The sequence below is a fragment of the Staurois parvus genome, unplaced genomic scaffold (assembly GCF_062004578.1).
Source record: "Staurois parvus isolate SC_StPar_1 unplaced genomic scaffold, SC_StPar_1.0 ptg000543l, whole genome shotgun sequence".
Lineage (NCBI taxonomy): Eukaryota > Metazoa > Chordata > Amphibia > Anura > Ranidae > Staurois > Staurois parvus.
This window is the reverse complement of record NW_028318339.1, coordinates 1,150,044-1,166,147: the sequence shown is the minus strand read 5'-3', so window position 1 is coordinate 1,166,147 and position 16,104 is coordinate 1,150,044. Positions and strand designations below refer to the sequence as shown.

Here is a 16,104-nt window from a genome sequence, read left to right as displayed (position 1 = left end):
CCCCCTTCGATCCAGCGATGTTCACAATAGCCTCGGCTGTATAGGAACTCTCCCTCCTCATTGGCTGAGACATCAGCGGGAGCCCATTGGCAATCACAGCCAGTAAGCCAATGAGGAGAGAGGGGGGAAGGGAGCTAGGTGAGGCTCTGTGTCTTATGGACACATAGAGCAGTGCCTCAAGAGCAAGCACTTAGCGGTGCCCCCAGGGCAAGCAGCTTTCCCTGTGGGCACTGCTCAAGGGGGAGGAGCCAGAGTGCTGGCGGGAGACCTGAAAAGAAGAAGGTTGGGGCAGCTGTGTGCAAAGCTACTGCACAGAGCAGGTAAGTATAACATGCTTGGTATTTTATAAATAAAAAGAAAACACAGCTTTAGTATCACTTTAAGGCATCATTCACAAAGGTGGTAAAAATGAGTGACACGGTCGCGTTTTTACTGCCCACTGCAAACTTTACAAGGTAGCCAAGGGAGGTCATGCACAAGCTGCATCTGCGATACTGTGCTTTGTAGCCACAGCAAATTTAACTTGCCGAGTTTGATAGGACTTATTGAAGTCAATGGGACCACGCTGCAACTGCAAACTGACTGAGTGGCTTGTGGTTGCAGTGTGTTAGTTTCTGAAAAATTGCCATTATAGAAAAAAGCAAAAAAAAAACAAGCATTTGGTTGGCAGGAAAGTGACTGAATGCCACAGCGGATTGCTGCACAGAGGGCAGCAGAAACAGCTGCATGTGTGAACCTAGCCCAAGAGAGAATAGTGCAGTACCAGGGAATACCAAATGACCAGACACGGCTTCCATGCCCAGCAAACATATGTGCTGATCATAGTCCCCAAACAAATGATCAGATTGCATCTTTCAGTAGTTAAAGAGAACCTGTCAGGGTTTTTTTTTTTTAAATACAATCCAGCCTTTGCTTCCATGTTGGAGGCTAATGTTGCATTCTTTCAGAATGTAGTGTTGCTTCAAAGACAGATCACACATTGACATCATCACTTACATTAATGGGGCAGCCGCCTGTGCCAGAAGGGATCCTTGACAAACCTCCAGTGAGGTTCACTTTAAATGTGGTAATGTTAATCTGCAGCAATAATCAGCCTGTTTGTGGGCTCCTTTACATTTAGCTGTTTTATTCATGTTCAGCTTTTACTGTAACTTCTGGAGAAAACAGATGTGAGAGCTTAGTGTTTTTATTGAGCTTTGGTTTTATAGTGAATACATATATTGAGCTGAACTCCAAATAAGAACAATAAGTCATGCCATGTCACTGGCCGAACCAGAAGGTGTCACTGTTGCTGTATGGAAAGTATTTTGAAAAGAACTGCTGTTAGAAGAAGCACAGTGAATGTCGTCTCTAAATGTGGCCACACATAAATCGATGTGATCTCTCATATGATCATTCAGTGCAACTAAAATATTCAAACTGAATAAGAATCCAAAAGCACAGATTCTCCACATAAATGATTTAATGAGATTTCAATTGACTATGGTACTGGCAAGTCGTTTGGTCATGACAGAAGTTTTTCAGGCTGATTGACCATAAGAATATCTGTATACGTATGTGTCCGACAACCAATCATAATACAGATTGTTTAAATGCTTGTTTTTAATATGTTGTTTCTGATAGATCGTATTTTCAAATGATACCAGTTGCATTGCATTGTTCAGTATTTTAATCAATGATAAATCACTTATTTGCGGTCACAAATTGATATGCATATGGACACTGTTAGATGGGGTTGCTAGGCTTTATCACCATGAAAAAAAAAATCCATAATCAACTCAAATCAATCAAATTTAAAGTAGAACTGAAGGCAAAACTTTTTTTCATTTTTGTAGAGCAAGATAATGTTATAATCTATGTCAGGTTTTTTTTTTTTTTTTTTTTTTTGCAGTCTTTGTCCTATTCAGGAAATTTCCCTTCCTTTCCTGGACCATAGCCAAAACAGAAAGTGAGATGAAATCCTGCCAAAGTGAGGGGATCCCTGGTTGGCTGTTGGACGATTTCCCCTCTATTACTGACCTGGGGATAACCCAAAATTTGGGATCTTCTTTTACTTTCCCTTACGATTATAACTGTAAACATGACAAATCAAAAGGGTAACAAACAGAAATAAAAACCTGACAGGTATTCTAATCCCTCTCCACTCTATTCAAAGCTCAAAAAAAGTTTACCTTTAGTTATATTAATATACTGTCAGATTGTGAAGTAATCATGTGTAAGATCCACTAAGCATAAAGGATGAAGTCTGATTTCTGTACCTACATGACTATTATCCAAGACTTGATTTCAGTGTCTTGTAATGTCTTGTACAGTAGCACTTATTATGGGAGGGAAGGACAGCATCTGGGGCCCATCAAGTGTCATGTACTCATGCGCTGACAAATAACATGCTGACAGAAACAGAGAAAAGCTAAATGACCTCATCAGTGTGTTTCTGATCCTTCACTGTCCAGTAAAAGTCTTGGGGGTGGAGAGATGACCTTGCTGCATTTCCTAACTGCAGTAGGGAAAAGTCAGGTCATGTGGGTTGCTATGCGTAAATCTCAGGACTAGAAACACAGAAAAAAAATCCTTTAGCAGGTAAAAAATGCTTCAATATATGTTTTTCTTTGGTGAATTTATTTTTTCCCCTAGAGTACAACTTTATTATATTCAGCTAAAATATATAAAAATAATAAATGCATACATACAAAAAAATCCTGGCCATATTACATTTTTTAATATATTTTATTAGTGTACGTTTACATCTGAGAAAAAAGTTTAGCATTTTGTTTTAGTCAAGTAAATATGAAATATGACATATATACAGATGGCAAGCAGTCAAGCTGCTTTCTGCAGGAAAATTTATATCTGAGCTGTTATACAGCATTTACATAGTCTGCAGATAATGTCACACAGGAAGGATATACTATTCCATTTCTCTCAAACTAGAGGAGGGAGTTTCTGCATAGTCAGTAATACAAAGGGTGCTCCTGAACATGCACCCAAACTGCATACTATATAAACTGCACATCATGAATACTCTGTGCATTAAATTTTTATTTATACCATTAGAATGGTATGCAGATAAGTTTATAGACTTTTAAAAACTTGGCAATCACTGTGCACAATTGCAGTTAAAAAAGAGAATGTCAGATCCAACATAGATCAATTTGGTTAGAATTTTTCCTTGATTCCATACAAGTTCAATACCACTTTTTAAGCACTGATAAAGTGAGAGTGTTGTTGCCTCTGAAACGCATTGACTTTGTTTGAGATTGATTTACGGATAATTAACAGTAGACTTTCATATTTTGGTTTGTTTCAGTGTGTCCACACTTTGAGTCGCTTTCAGGTTCCCATTGAGAGAGACCTGTTTTGTTTTGAAAGCTATCTTACACAAAATGGCCCAAATTTCACCCATTTGCATGCTACCTCTGATGCCCACTGTGGGTACCCTGGAGATCATAAACTGTGATACCATTCTGATTGCGGTCTTGCCTTGGCTACCTCAAAATGCACCACACTCCAGTAAGTTGTTCCCCTTTATCCCTCTGCTGCCTATTCTTCACAATACACTTTTTCTTCTGTGATGGGACCAGACGAGGTTGTCTTCATGGTGGACCTGGCCTGTCTTCACCCATATATGTATATATATGCATGCCACCTCTGACGCCCACTGTGGGATCTCTGGAGATCCTAAACTGTGATTCCATTGCAATTGCTGCCCTTCCTTGGCTACCTCAAAATGCAGCACACTTTGAAACTATGGGTCTCCATACATTGCTCCAGTAAGTTGTTACGCTTTCTCCCTCTACTTCCTATTCTTCACAATCCACTTTTTCCTCTGGGATGGGACCAGACGAGGTTGTTTTCATAGTGGACCCTACATGGCTTCACCCATATACTGTATATCATTTCCTGACCTCTCGCTCTTTCCCCACGTGGCCCACCCATCAAGAACACCAGGAGGCCCCCCCATACTGAATACTATACTCACATCTTTGCCATTGGATCCTTACTCTATGCAAATTATCTGCTTTTCCATATAACAAGACTGTATTTTAACACATTTGTTTATATGCATCTGGATTGCCGAGGTTGATCTCTACTTTATATGCTACATTCAGTAATCGAGGTTCACTAGCATCTCTCTTATGTGACACACTGGACCTGCGACTTGGCAATTCCTATTGACCCACAGATTTGGAATGAAGTCTGATCTCAGGTAGCTTGGTGTTCTTTTAATACAAGCATCCTGGAATCAATTTAAAAAGTTATATTTTGATGGTATTGAGTTCCGGTTGAGATTGCCCTAGCCAATCCCAGCCATTCTGATAGATTCTTTCAAGGTTGCGGTCAACACACCTGGTGGTCTGGTCCAAAACTATTCAGGTTCTGCTTTGAATTTTCGGACTTCTTCAAACCTTGTTCCATCTGGTTGTCCATGGGAATGCTAAGTTTTCTTTGCTGCATTGCCCAAATTCCAGGCCTCATCAACAATGACTGGCCATATACCTCTTTTTGGCGGCCAAACAAATAGCCTAAGCCTGGAAGAATCCCTCGGTTTCTCTACAAGAAGCCAAAGACCAGTTAATTTTGATGATGATCAATGAAAAAAATGTCTAGTATCCTTACAGACTCTCAACCCAAATTCATACGAATATGGGAACGATGGCTTACCTATGCCTTGTCTTCTGTAAGCCTGGCAAGCCTTTCATACTTGTAATCCCATAACTGGATTGGGACCTGAGTTCGTGAGGACCTCCCTTATCTTTCCCTTGCCCTCCCCATCCCTACTTTCCTACCCTTTATCCCTCTCCTGCTTTCTCACCCAGACCTAACATCTTTGCCATCTTTACTAGTCAAAAGAGCTTCATCTCTTGAGGTCTCCTTTTTACCGGTTGTTTAAAACTTTGCTACACTCTAATGCTAATTACCCCTTGACAGCCTACAATGATCCACTAACACCAATTTCCTTGATTATGACATGTTGTCAATTGATATCGTCACCCTGCATGGGCCTGCTTTGTTTTTCCTTTTTGAAAACCTTAATTAACAACATTGAACAAGAAAGTTGCCTTACGAGAATCAGTGAACTTCACTGAAAACTTCCTTGACTTGAGTGTTTGAATAAGAAAGTAAGGGCAACATCCCCCTTCCCAGAGACACACTTCAAAACTGTCCTAAAGAAAAAAAAAATCTTTGGTTTGATATCTACTTCAAGCATTTCAATACACCCTGATTGTAATAATCTGCCTTCTTGTTTGCTGGGAGTTCTTTCGCAGTATTGCCCTTTGTAATGAGAACATTTTCAGGCTGAGCAACCGCCTTCCTGCCAACGGTATGCAAGCTATCCCTGTAATGATTGGGAGCCAGGGGGATTGGCTTTCAGTCACATGATCACAATAATAGCTGGCGATCACAGGGATCAGTCACTGTACAGCCCACAACCGTACTCTTTCTCCTCTTAAATGGAGAAAAGGATACATTGTTTCTTTTTCTCCTTGCTAGAGAAGAGGATTGTAAACAAAAAGTTGTAAACTGTGTAAAATAAATACATGAAATAAAGATAAAATACCTTGATCTGGGTTTGTGCTAGCTCATTGGGGTCAAAGGTCATAGTTTGTTTTAGGTATGATTAACCACTTGCCCTCCTGAGGATTTACCCCCCCCCCCTTCCTGACTAGGCCATTTTTTGCATTACTTTAACTGACAATTGCGTGGTCAAAATGACATTTACGTCCTTTTTTCCCCCTCCCCATGAGTTGTGCTTTCTTTTCGTGGTATTGCGTTTTTTAATTTTTTGCACTAAAAAAAAAAGTCTGACAATTTTGAGAATTAAACTATATTTTTGACTTTTTGCTATTAAACATGTCCACTAATAAAAAAATAAAATTTCATCATAAATTTAGGACAAAATGTATTCTGCTCCATGTCTTTGCTAAAAAAAAATCCCAATACGTGTAAATTAAATGGTTTGCGTGAAAGTTTTAGCGCTTACAAATGGCAATATATATACTGGAATTTTTTTTTAAATTATTGGCGGCGATCAGCGACTTATAGCGGGACTGCGGCGGGCATTCTGACACTGGGGGGGAACTGACTTGGTGTCACTGACATCCGTAGTGACACCAATACAGTGATCAGTACTAAAAAAAACCACTGACACTGTACTAAGGGCACTGGGCAGGAAGGGGTTAACATGAGGGGCGATCAAAGGGTTAACTGTGTGCTGTTTCACTGTAAGCTCTGTGTGTGTGCTTCACTGTAATCACACTGCTTTGGAAGGCTGTGCTGTGCACAGCCATCCAAAGCAGTGTGCACCAGCCAACAGGGAGGAGAACTGGTTTTTTTTTTTACATATAGTGCTCCTCCCCGTCGGAGATGCTCGGCAATCACCGGGCACCGGCGAGTAAACACTGACCGGGACCCGTGTTCTGGTGTGAAAAAGCTCTTATTATCGGTGTCAGTTTGTGTCAGTGTTTTGGGTAGGATAAAAAAGCAAAATGCACACTGATATTTCTGGGCCCTACTATGGGTATAAACAACAAATAACATACACATATGTCGTATCGTTGAAATCGTCAGGGGTAGGACTGTTTGTTTGTGGTTGTTCTTTGGAGGTGGGTCATGGTAATGGCAAGAAATATACAGCTAAGCCCAGTTCACACTGTGAACCGCACGCGAATCGCACAGGAGTCACACTGCATTCCCGTGCAATAGAAATTCTAAAGGAAGCCTCTGTGCACTTTTGATTTGATTGTTAGTTCACACATATTGAAATACATGTTTAAGCTGGCCAACTGCATCAAAGTAATCCCCTTTGGCCAGTCCTACTCTGCTCTGTCAACAAAAATGCTACTGTGGACACAATGCCAATATGGGGCAAAGAGACACAAAGTAGGGGAAAGCTACTGAGTTTAGGTCTGGTACTGACCCATAATGCAGCAAACCAGATATATCTGTGCTCAAATCCCAATAGCTCATACATGCATTTATCTATCAAGTGCTAAAGTGGTGTAACCACATATTAACACTAGAAATTCTGAATGAGCCCTTTGCACACTGCTATATACCCTTTCTAGCAAACTTTGCAATAAAAATAAGGATTTTTACTTCACACACATTGCAATACAGGTTTAAGCTGGACAACTGCGTCAAAGTACAAGCTATTGGGATTTGAGCAAAGATATATTTTGTTTGTTGCATCGTAGGTCAGTAGCCAGACCAAAACCTAGTAGCCTCCCCAGTTTGTTTGTTTTTTTTGCCCCAGGTTAGCATTCTGTCCTCAATAGCATTTGAATTGGCAAAGCAGAGTAGAACTGGCCAAAAGGGACCACTTTAATGCAGTTGGCCAGCTTAAACATGCATTGCAATATGTGTGAAATAAAAATCTCTATTTTTTTATTGCAAAGTTTGCTGGAAAGGGTATATATTAGTGTGCAGAGGGTTCCTTCAAAATTTCTAGTGTTAATATGTGGTTACATAGCTTTAGCACCTAATAGATAAATGGATGTGCAAGCTATTGGGATTTAAGCAAGCACAGGTACATCTTGTTTGTTGCATTCCTGTGCAATTCACATGTGATTCTGTGTGGTGTGATTTGATCCCATATATTTTGAATGGGCTCAGATTGCACCACATCACACCGAAAGGCGTGCATGCACCTTGTTTGGATCCGCACTGCAACCAGAACGCATGCAACCCGGTGCGATCCAGTGTAGGCAAATGCACTGCGTTCAAAGAAAGGGGGTGCTGTTGCGCTTAGGAAAAAAATTAGATGTATGAAAGTTATAATTAGATGTATGAAAGATACCTGTATAGCAGAAGTCCTAATTGTGAACTCCTATACACAAAATCATAACTATTTCAAATGGACCGCACAATACAATATTGGTATTCAGTCCTGACGTGAATTTTTGCACTAACAATTCACATGTCGGGACTGGATACCAGTATTGTATTTTAATTTTGTTCATTTAGTTGATTTGTGACCTTAGCACGGTCCATTTGAAATGTAAATGCACTGCTTTTTTGGTGTCCATTTGGAATATAAATGCACTGTGTTTGTGGTGTCATTAAATTTGTATTGATATCTGCAGCAGATTGCAAGGACAGTTCTATTGCAATGCGGTGCATGAAACACACATAAGTGTGAACCTATATTTTTTAAAACGCAATTTGGGCAAGTTTTCCTATCATATTGTAAAAAAAATAAATAGATGATATCATTACCATTTACCATCAAATGAAGGCCCAGTTTGTCGTGAGTGTTGTTTCCCTTGGATACACAAAGTAGTTGTGATGATATGCACAGTTTTACGAATACATGCCAAAGTTGCAAAAAGTGGTTTCAGGTGTTAAGATTTGTCTTGAAAGGGTTAAGAAAGTGTAAACAGGACAGGCCCAGGAGGCCGAATGTCCCCTACCTGCCATTGTAATCTATATCTCTGCTAGGAGCTAGCTGCGGATTCTGTCACAGATGTCGAATGAATATACACCCACACGCTGGCTGCTGTGGATGGTCTAATCCATCCCTAAATGCTGGAGACAAGCTGTTCTCAGAAACCCTTGACGTTTTTACTGGCGTTATAAACGAGAGGGATTGCATTTGGCGTGTAAGAGACGCGGTAGTCACCTGCAGAGTTCAGAGCAGATTCATGGCATGACTGGCAAATTTCACCTGAAAACAAGGAGAATGATATCACCTTGCTATTCACGCAATAGAGTTCCACATTTATTTATGGAAACCATTTTGTCGTAGAAGTTCGGTGCAGACGCCAAGTCATCCCTGTCACGGATGCTAAACAGCTCCACCGCTGAGCTTCAATTTCACTGTGTTGACACAGCAGTTATGAAGCATAGTAAGATTTTTGTGTTTTAAAGGCTGGCATAAATTACTGCGTAAATTCAGCCCTGGCATGTACTTTATAAACATGTCATTTCTTGTTTTACTTTTAGATTTTATTTTTCCTTGGGTGCTTTCCCTGATTTACTTTTGGAATCATTTTTGCGTTGCCTCAGAGCTCCAGCGGCCCTTAGTAATACTGGTGTGCATAGCTTTGCATTAATGTCTGTTGCATATCATTTACCATCTGCTGGCCCTCTTTCCATACATCAAATTGTTGTTGTAGTTTAGCGGTGAATAAACAGCACTGTTTAATGTCTGCACGCCAGCTAGCTATTCCGGAATAACAGGACTGAGCGGCAAGGCAAAAGTATGCTCCCTGTCATTTTCATATTTTAATACAGCATTTGTCTTTGTAATACATTTTAGGTAGAAGAAGCAAGTGTCAGGAGGCAATTGAGGGCTTTGAAAAGCAGTTTGGGCTTTTCTGGGAGCTTGGCACTACACTGTATATTAACCACTTGCCTACTGGGGCCAATTCTGACATTTCTCCCGTACATGTAAAAATATGCTCTTTTTTTTTTTTCTTTCTAGAAAATTACTTGGAACCCCCAAACATTTTATAATTTCTGAAAGCAAAGGCCTTGGAGAATGAAATGGTGTTGCTGCATTTCTTTCTGTCACACAATACTTGCGCAGCGGTTTATTTAGAAAAAAATAAACTTAAAAACTAATCTCCATCTTTCAATATACTTTACATAGTTAATTTGGGCCATTCTTGGTCACCGGCTATCCCGTGAGGTCACTGGATGTGCGGTATAAACTGTATGTAGCTGTGGCTACATACATCATACCGCACTGTATCCTGGGTTCGAGCTGAGACTTACAGTCTTAGACCCGGAACACAGCAGAGTCTATTACAGTGGCGTTCAGCCATTCAGAGTAAGCGATGTCTAGCAATGAATACAAAGCTTCCTCTGATTGGCTGATTCCTCTGATTGATGATGTTACAACTTCTGACTTAGGCAATCAGAGGAATATTTGTATTCATTGATAGAATACACATTGCTTACTCTGAATGGTTGAGCGCCGCTGTGATAGACTTTACTGTGTTCCAGGTCTAAGACTGGAAGTCTCGGCTCGAACCCGGAGCACAGTGCGGTAATGCTGTATGTAGCCACAGCTATATACAGTTTATACCGCAGATCCAGCAACCTCACAGGTTAGTGGGGGACATAGTCCTTTTGGGCCAAGCTGGCCCAAACTAACTAAGTAAAATATATCGAAAGGTGAAGATTCGCTTTAAGCATTTCAATATTGAAATAATCTGCATTTTGAATTTTAGTGCACAGCTGCAGCCATGAGCCTAGTATCACCGCTTCCCAACAAGGACTTGTATGTACAGTGTGTACTGCGATCTGCAAGCAGTTAAAGAGGAACTGGACTCTGAAAGCTGTGCCCTAAAAAGGCAAGCAGGGAGCAAATGATTAGTCATCAGTATTCCTGTGGTCTTTTTGCAGTTGATCTTACCCCATTACTGACATATCATGCCTTGTTCTCCACTGTGTCTCTGTGTAGAGGTGGCCATCTTGGTAGAGGCAGGACTTTTCTTCCTCATGTCAGAGCCTCCAGGATGGAGAACAAGTGAGCAGCACAGTAGTGACATCACCAGATCTCACATCAAATCTCCTGAGACTACCAATCAGAGGCAGCAGTGCTTTAGTCCTCACACTGCAGATATACAGCTGTGAGACTGTTCATACAGGAGTGCCTAGGCACCCTCACATATCAGGAAGTGCACTGATATTTTCCTTTAGGAATTTCAGGCAAAAATATATTTTTTGGTACACTACTTAGGCACAACTAAGTTTTCTACAGTAAATGTTCCCTATAATATAGCAAATCTTCACTTTTTAAAGCAAAAGTAAACCTGATATTTAAAATAAAAACTTTTCCTCTTCCAGGTAATGTCATAATATGCTAGTGTGCATTGTATACTAGCACATGTGAAATTTACCTTAAAACGAATCCCTCTAGCAGTGCGCTGTCACTGCTGACAGGGCTTCCATCTTCACCTGGTCCTTCTTTCAGGTCCCTGGGCTTCGGTGGCTTGAATGGCCGAGCTGCGATGACATCACTCCCGAGCATTCACACAGGAGTTACTTTTTACAGCACATACCTCTGAGGGAACGGCTCAGGCATGCTGTTCCTTCAGAGTCCATGTACTGGTGCTGCTACACAAGTAATATCTCTTAAACGATGCAGGTTTTAGGAGATATTTACAGTACCTACAAGGTAAGCTTTATTATAGGTTACCTGTAGGTACAAGTAAAAAAAACAGACTTTACGAACACTGTAGGTCCAGGCCCACTTTAAAAGTAATTAAGGGCAGCTGGACAGTGGCTGTCTGAAGCTCCAGCATGTCTGTGGCTGTCTGAACCTCCCAGAATGTCCTCCAAGACTCGATCATTGCATGGCTTAAATTATTTGCTTGACTTGCATGAGATTGAAGTAATCCTGTTGCGAGAAAACAGGGTGGGATGCCTTTGCCTACTGAAAATTCTAGTTACCTGGCTACTATGCTAGCCATCTGGCTTCAGTATCTTGAATCACTGACACAGAAAGGGTTTACAGGTTAAGGAAGGCAAAGTTGGAACTTGTGATCTACACATTTGTTCAAGTCAGTGATTGATTCTATTGAAAGTGGACTAAAAATCAGTTTAGCAAGATGTTAACTCCATGTTGAAGGGAAAAACCGCAAGAAAAATGGTGGATCAGTCTTGACCATAGGTATGTTTGTAGAGGTGTGTAGCAATTGCATTTCTGGGAAACTGCAGTGTCCTCTTTGTCTGGAACTTTTGTTCCTGTGGTGAAGTAAAATCATTCAAGACATGTTTTATATATGAAAAAGTCTGTTTATAAGATTTGGATAGTAGACTGCTCTGCTAGCACTCAGTGTATTGCCAGCTTTAGGGTTAAGTCATTCCGATCCAGTGACAGCGCTTTATTAGTCATTATGGACACTTATAGGACAGGGTGCAAGTAGATCCAAGAGGCCCAATAAGGAAGGTTTTCTGGGTTATTTACAGGCATCTTCCAATGCTTGGTCTAAGGCAGGACTATTACCATGTGCTTTTTTAAAAGTTTAAAGTACCACATGGCTGATAGGTTCATTTTATCGCAAAGGGCCTTTGGCATAAAAGTCTCTGAAGAACAGATGAGACAGGTCACTATTGGCAATCTGAAATTTTCTTGAATCTCTCCATTATAACTATTGTTACATAGCTAGTCTGGCTGAAAAAAGACAAAAGTCCATCCAGTTCAACCATTAAAAAAAAAAAGTTATAATCCTATACCCACAGTTGATCCAGAGGAAGGCAAAAAATCCCAGCAAAGCATGACCCAATTTGCTCTTGCTGGGAAAAAATTCCTTCCTGATCCCCCGAGAGGCAATCGGATATTCCCTGGATCAACGTTACCTATAAATCTTAGTATCCAGCTATATTCTGTGTATCCAAGAAAGATTCCAGGCCTTTTTTAAAGCAATCCACTGAGCTGGCCAGAACCAACTCTTGAGGGAGTCTTTTTTTTTTCTTTTCCTCCAAACGTAAAGAGTGCCCCCTTGTCCTCTGTGATGACCTCAGGGTGAATGGCTCTACACCGAGTTCACTATATGAACCACTTTGGTTGCCCTTCTCTGTACTTTCTCCAGTTCCCCAAAGTTATTTTTGTGAATAGGTGCCCAAAACTGAGCTGCATATTCAAGATGAGGTCTTACTAATGATTTGTACCGGGGTAAAATAATATCTCTCTCTCTCTCTCTAGAGTCTATACCTCTTTTAATACAAGAAAGGATTTTGCTCGCTTTAGAAACCGCAGCTTGGAATTGCATGCCATTATTAAGTTTATGATCTACCAGAACTCCCAGATCCTTCTCCACCATTGATTCCCCCAGTTGTACTTCCCCCCCCCCCCCAACCCCCCCCAGTATGTATGATGCATGCATATTCTTAGCCCCCAAGTGCATAACCTTACATTTATCAACATTAAGCCTCATTTGCCACATAGTTGCCCAATTAAACAATGCATTGAGGTCGGCTTCCACTGCACAGCTTGGTGTCATCTGCAAAGTCTGAAATGGGATTTACTGTTAATTCACTACAGACAACAATTTTCATAGTTTTCTATGCAAATATATCATAGCTGTGCAATTCAAAGTGACCAAGAATACAACTCAATATTAAGTCCCCGGTCACACCGGTGCGACTTATCATGCGATTTGATAGTTTCTGTTTCTTATTGTCCACAATGATAGCAGTCATATCAGTGTAATTCCGACTCCGTCAGATTAGACACGATTTTAAAAGTACTTCATGCACTACTTTTTGCAAGTTCAGGTTCGACTTGCATGGACATCTGTGCATGAAGTCAGACAGATGTCTTGCAAGTCGCACCTGAAATTGGACTGACATCCGACTTTGAAATCATACAAATTCAAGTTGGATTCTGTGTGACCAAAGACTGAACAAGCTTCTGTGTTGCCTTGCTAATTTCATAGATTCTGCCACTCAAATATTGGTCTTTTCCCACTCTCACCACTTAACCCAATTCAAGAGTTCGAACTACGTAGTAAACTTTCATTATGCCTTAATAAAACACATTATCCAGGTCTTCAGACTTATATTGGGTTTGGAACTGCAGTTAATCACGGAACCCACATTTTTCCAAACTTATTTGGGATTAATCAAAGTTTCCTGCGCAGGCACAGGGACACTGAAAATTTCATGCAGATAGTGTTCTGATTGGAATTTGGATCAAGGACCCCAGTACTGCAAGTCATAAGTGATAACCACTAAGCCATTGTTTTGCCCAAGTTAATTTTATTTAGGTAGCGTGTCAGTAATAATAATTGTCAGTAATAATAATAAGTATCGCTGTTGCTTGTCACCCTATCTCAAGTCCCTCTTGATATGTGCATAAATATTACTATCATCCCCAAACTGTATGTAAATCTTTCCAGACAAATACTTGCTCCCATACCACACACAGGGGTTTCTCCACTGGCTCATACATGCCTACAAAACATTGGAAGAACCACACAAGTGTCTGGGGAGAAATGTGTTTAACCTACCCAAAGGGTCAAATACTTGCAGTAGCCGGGAGCAGACAATGGTAGAATTTCAACACTCAGGCTTCTAGCAAAGAAAGTATATTACCCCTCCTCCTTAGCTTGGATATTGGTGATCCTGTGCTGGTGGGTTCACTTTAAATTCTGTTTACAATTCTTATAGTTGCTCTGTATAGGAGTTTGCAATGCATAGGAGTTTGCAATAGTTTCATAGTGAACAAGTATACTGTTAGAGGTGTGATATCTCATCCAATCTTCTCAAAAGATTTACTTGTACAGCTTTTATGTCTAGGAAACCGTGGAAAGATTTGTTCAAGCAGACATGAGCGAGGTGGCTCTGGTAAGATTTATGTCTAGTCTGCACTGGTGTACTTTATTAGAAGCCACACAGGTTACCTTTTATATGTAATAAGCTGTTGTTTGTGTGATTCTTCTCTTTGTCTCTAGAAAAGGTCTGCAGTTTCTGAGATTCCAACTGTCACAGTTGTTGCAGATGAGGAATTTTTGCCATTTCAAGATAACACCTTTGATCTTGTTGTCAGCAGTTTAAGGTTGGAGTTTTGATATCTCTCAACATCTCATGTCATCAAAGCTGACAAAGGGAAACTGCTTCTTTGCAGTGGGGTTAAATGCTCATTTATGTCTAGGGGACTTGGTAAAGCACTTATACTTACCCGATTGTTCACTCAATCAGTCTTATCTGTGTTGCTAAATGGGCCCCAACAGCATCTTCTCCCCTGCATTCTGGTGGTCCATGGTCCTCTGACATCATCAAGACCAATGTAGGGACCATAGCCTTGCTTTGGACGTGCGAAGGAACAGCCCACATCTGGAGCACAGGGGAGGGGTGCCTGCCAGGGCAGCAGGGAATTGAGTAAGTAAGTGCTCATTCACTTGTGCGGCAGCCATTGCCATCCCTCTGAAAAGCCATCTGTGGTTGCCTCCTTACTGCCTGATTTAATCCTGTGAATGCTACACCACACTGCCGCAATCACATGCATTGCACATGGTTGCAGGGCAGTGGTGGCATGGTCCCATAGATTTGCATGGGCAACATCCAGCAGCAGTAACGTCTGCTGAAAGTCGCATGCAGTTTAATTTTTGCTGAGTGGCTGCATGTCTGTATTGAGGTTGGGAGGGGGTGTTGGGGCAGCAGGTATAAAACTGTGGCTCAACTACCTGGTTTCTATGGCTCAACTGCCTTGTTTTGCTGCCCCCTGGGTACACGAACCCTAAAAGTGCTTTTTTTTTGTCCCCTAGACAGAACCGGGCATTTAATCCTAGTAGGGTGGGGGTGGACCCAGCCCCACTGCAAAGAAGAGTTTTTTGCTTTCCCCGGAGTTGGACTTAGATCGCATATGTCTCATTTTTCAAAAACTTAAATAGTATCTAATTCTGTTGCCGGTAGAAACCAGATTTTCTTTTTTGATCCGTTTCCCAGTACTGCACTGAGATAAAATGTAAGATAGAGAAATTGCTGGCTGTAGACAACACAGTCTGTTCATCTTTCAGGAAGTTTGATAAATGATTTCCAGAGTTATGTACACCTGTGCGTTGTATAATTATCATTGTTCTTTTTTTCCAGCTTGCACTGGGTGAATGACTTACCTAAAGCTTTCCGTGAGGTAAGAAATATGGTCTGTTATTCATACAAGTTCACATTAAAGCAGAGTTCCAGACCCTGCTGACTTTTAATATTAGGGCACTTACCTGTCCTGGGATCCAGCGATGTCCTCACTCCAAGCCTATTCTTCAGTCGAGTGCTGGTGCTGCCATCTTGACTAAGGGAAACCGGCATTGAAGCCTTGCAACTTCACAGCCGTTTCCCTACTGCGCACGTGCAAAACATGCCGCACTTTGTGAATGGGCCGGAGTCCACTGGGACTTGTTGAGTTTCCCACAGGGCTGTTGGGGGGGATGCAGAAGCGGGAGTGGTTACCTATCAAAACCAGGTAACCGCTCCCCCCTTCCACTCCGAAATGTGGTAGCGGGGGGGGGGTTGGTTGGTGGGCAGATAAGCAAAGCTTCCACTTTTTAGTGGAACTCTGCCTTAAATAGACATTTTACTATTGAAGATGTATTCTAATTGTACACTCAGTAGAACTTAGGCCAGAACATTTTATTTTCAGCTTCAGATAGCGTGCGG

The 16,104-nt window shown here is 41.2% G+C and overlaps 1 protein-coding gene across 6 annotated transcripts in view; it reads left to right on the top strand.

The window, feature by feature from the left end:
- The window catches only part of NDUFAF5 (NADH:ubiquinone oxidoreductase complex assembly factor 5), a 47,924-nt gene that overhangs the window by 10,021 nt on the left and 21,799 nt on the right, over positions 1–16,104 (top strand). For 5 of the 6 annotated variants that reach the window (XM_089690783.1, XM_089690782.1, XM_089690781.1 and 2 more), the window contains exons 5-7: positions 14,251–14,298; positions 14,406–14,509; positions 15,544–15,583. In XM_089690783.1, the coding sequence (XP_089546909.1) occupies positions 14,251–14,298; positions 14,406–14,509; positions 15,544–15,583 (192 nt within the window). The remainder of the gene's footprint in view (positions 1–14,250; positions 14,299–14,405; positions 14,510–15,543; positions 15,584–16,104) is intronic. The other variant, XM_089690786.1, reaches the window with a different exon arrangement.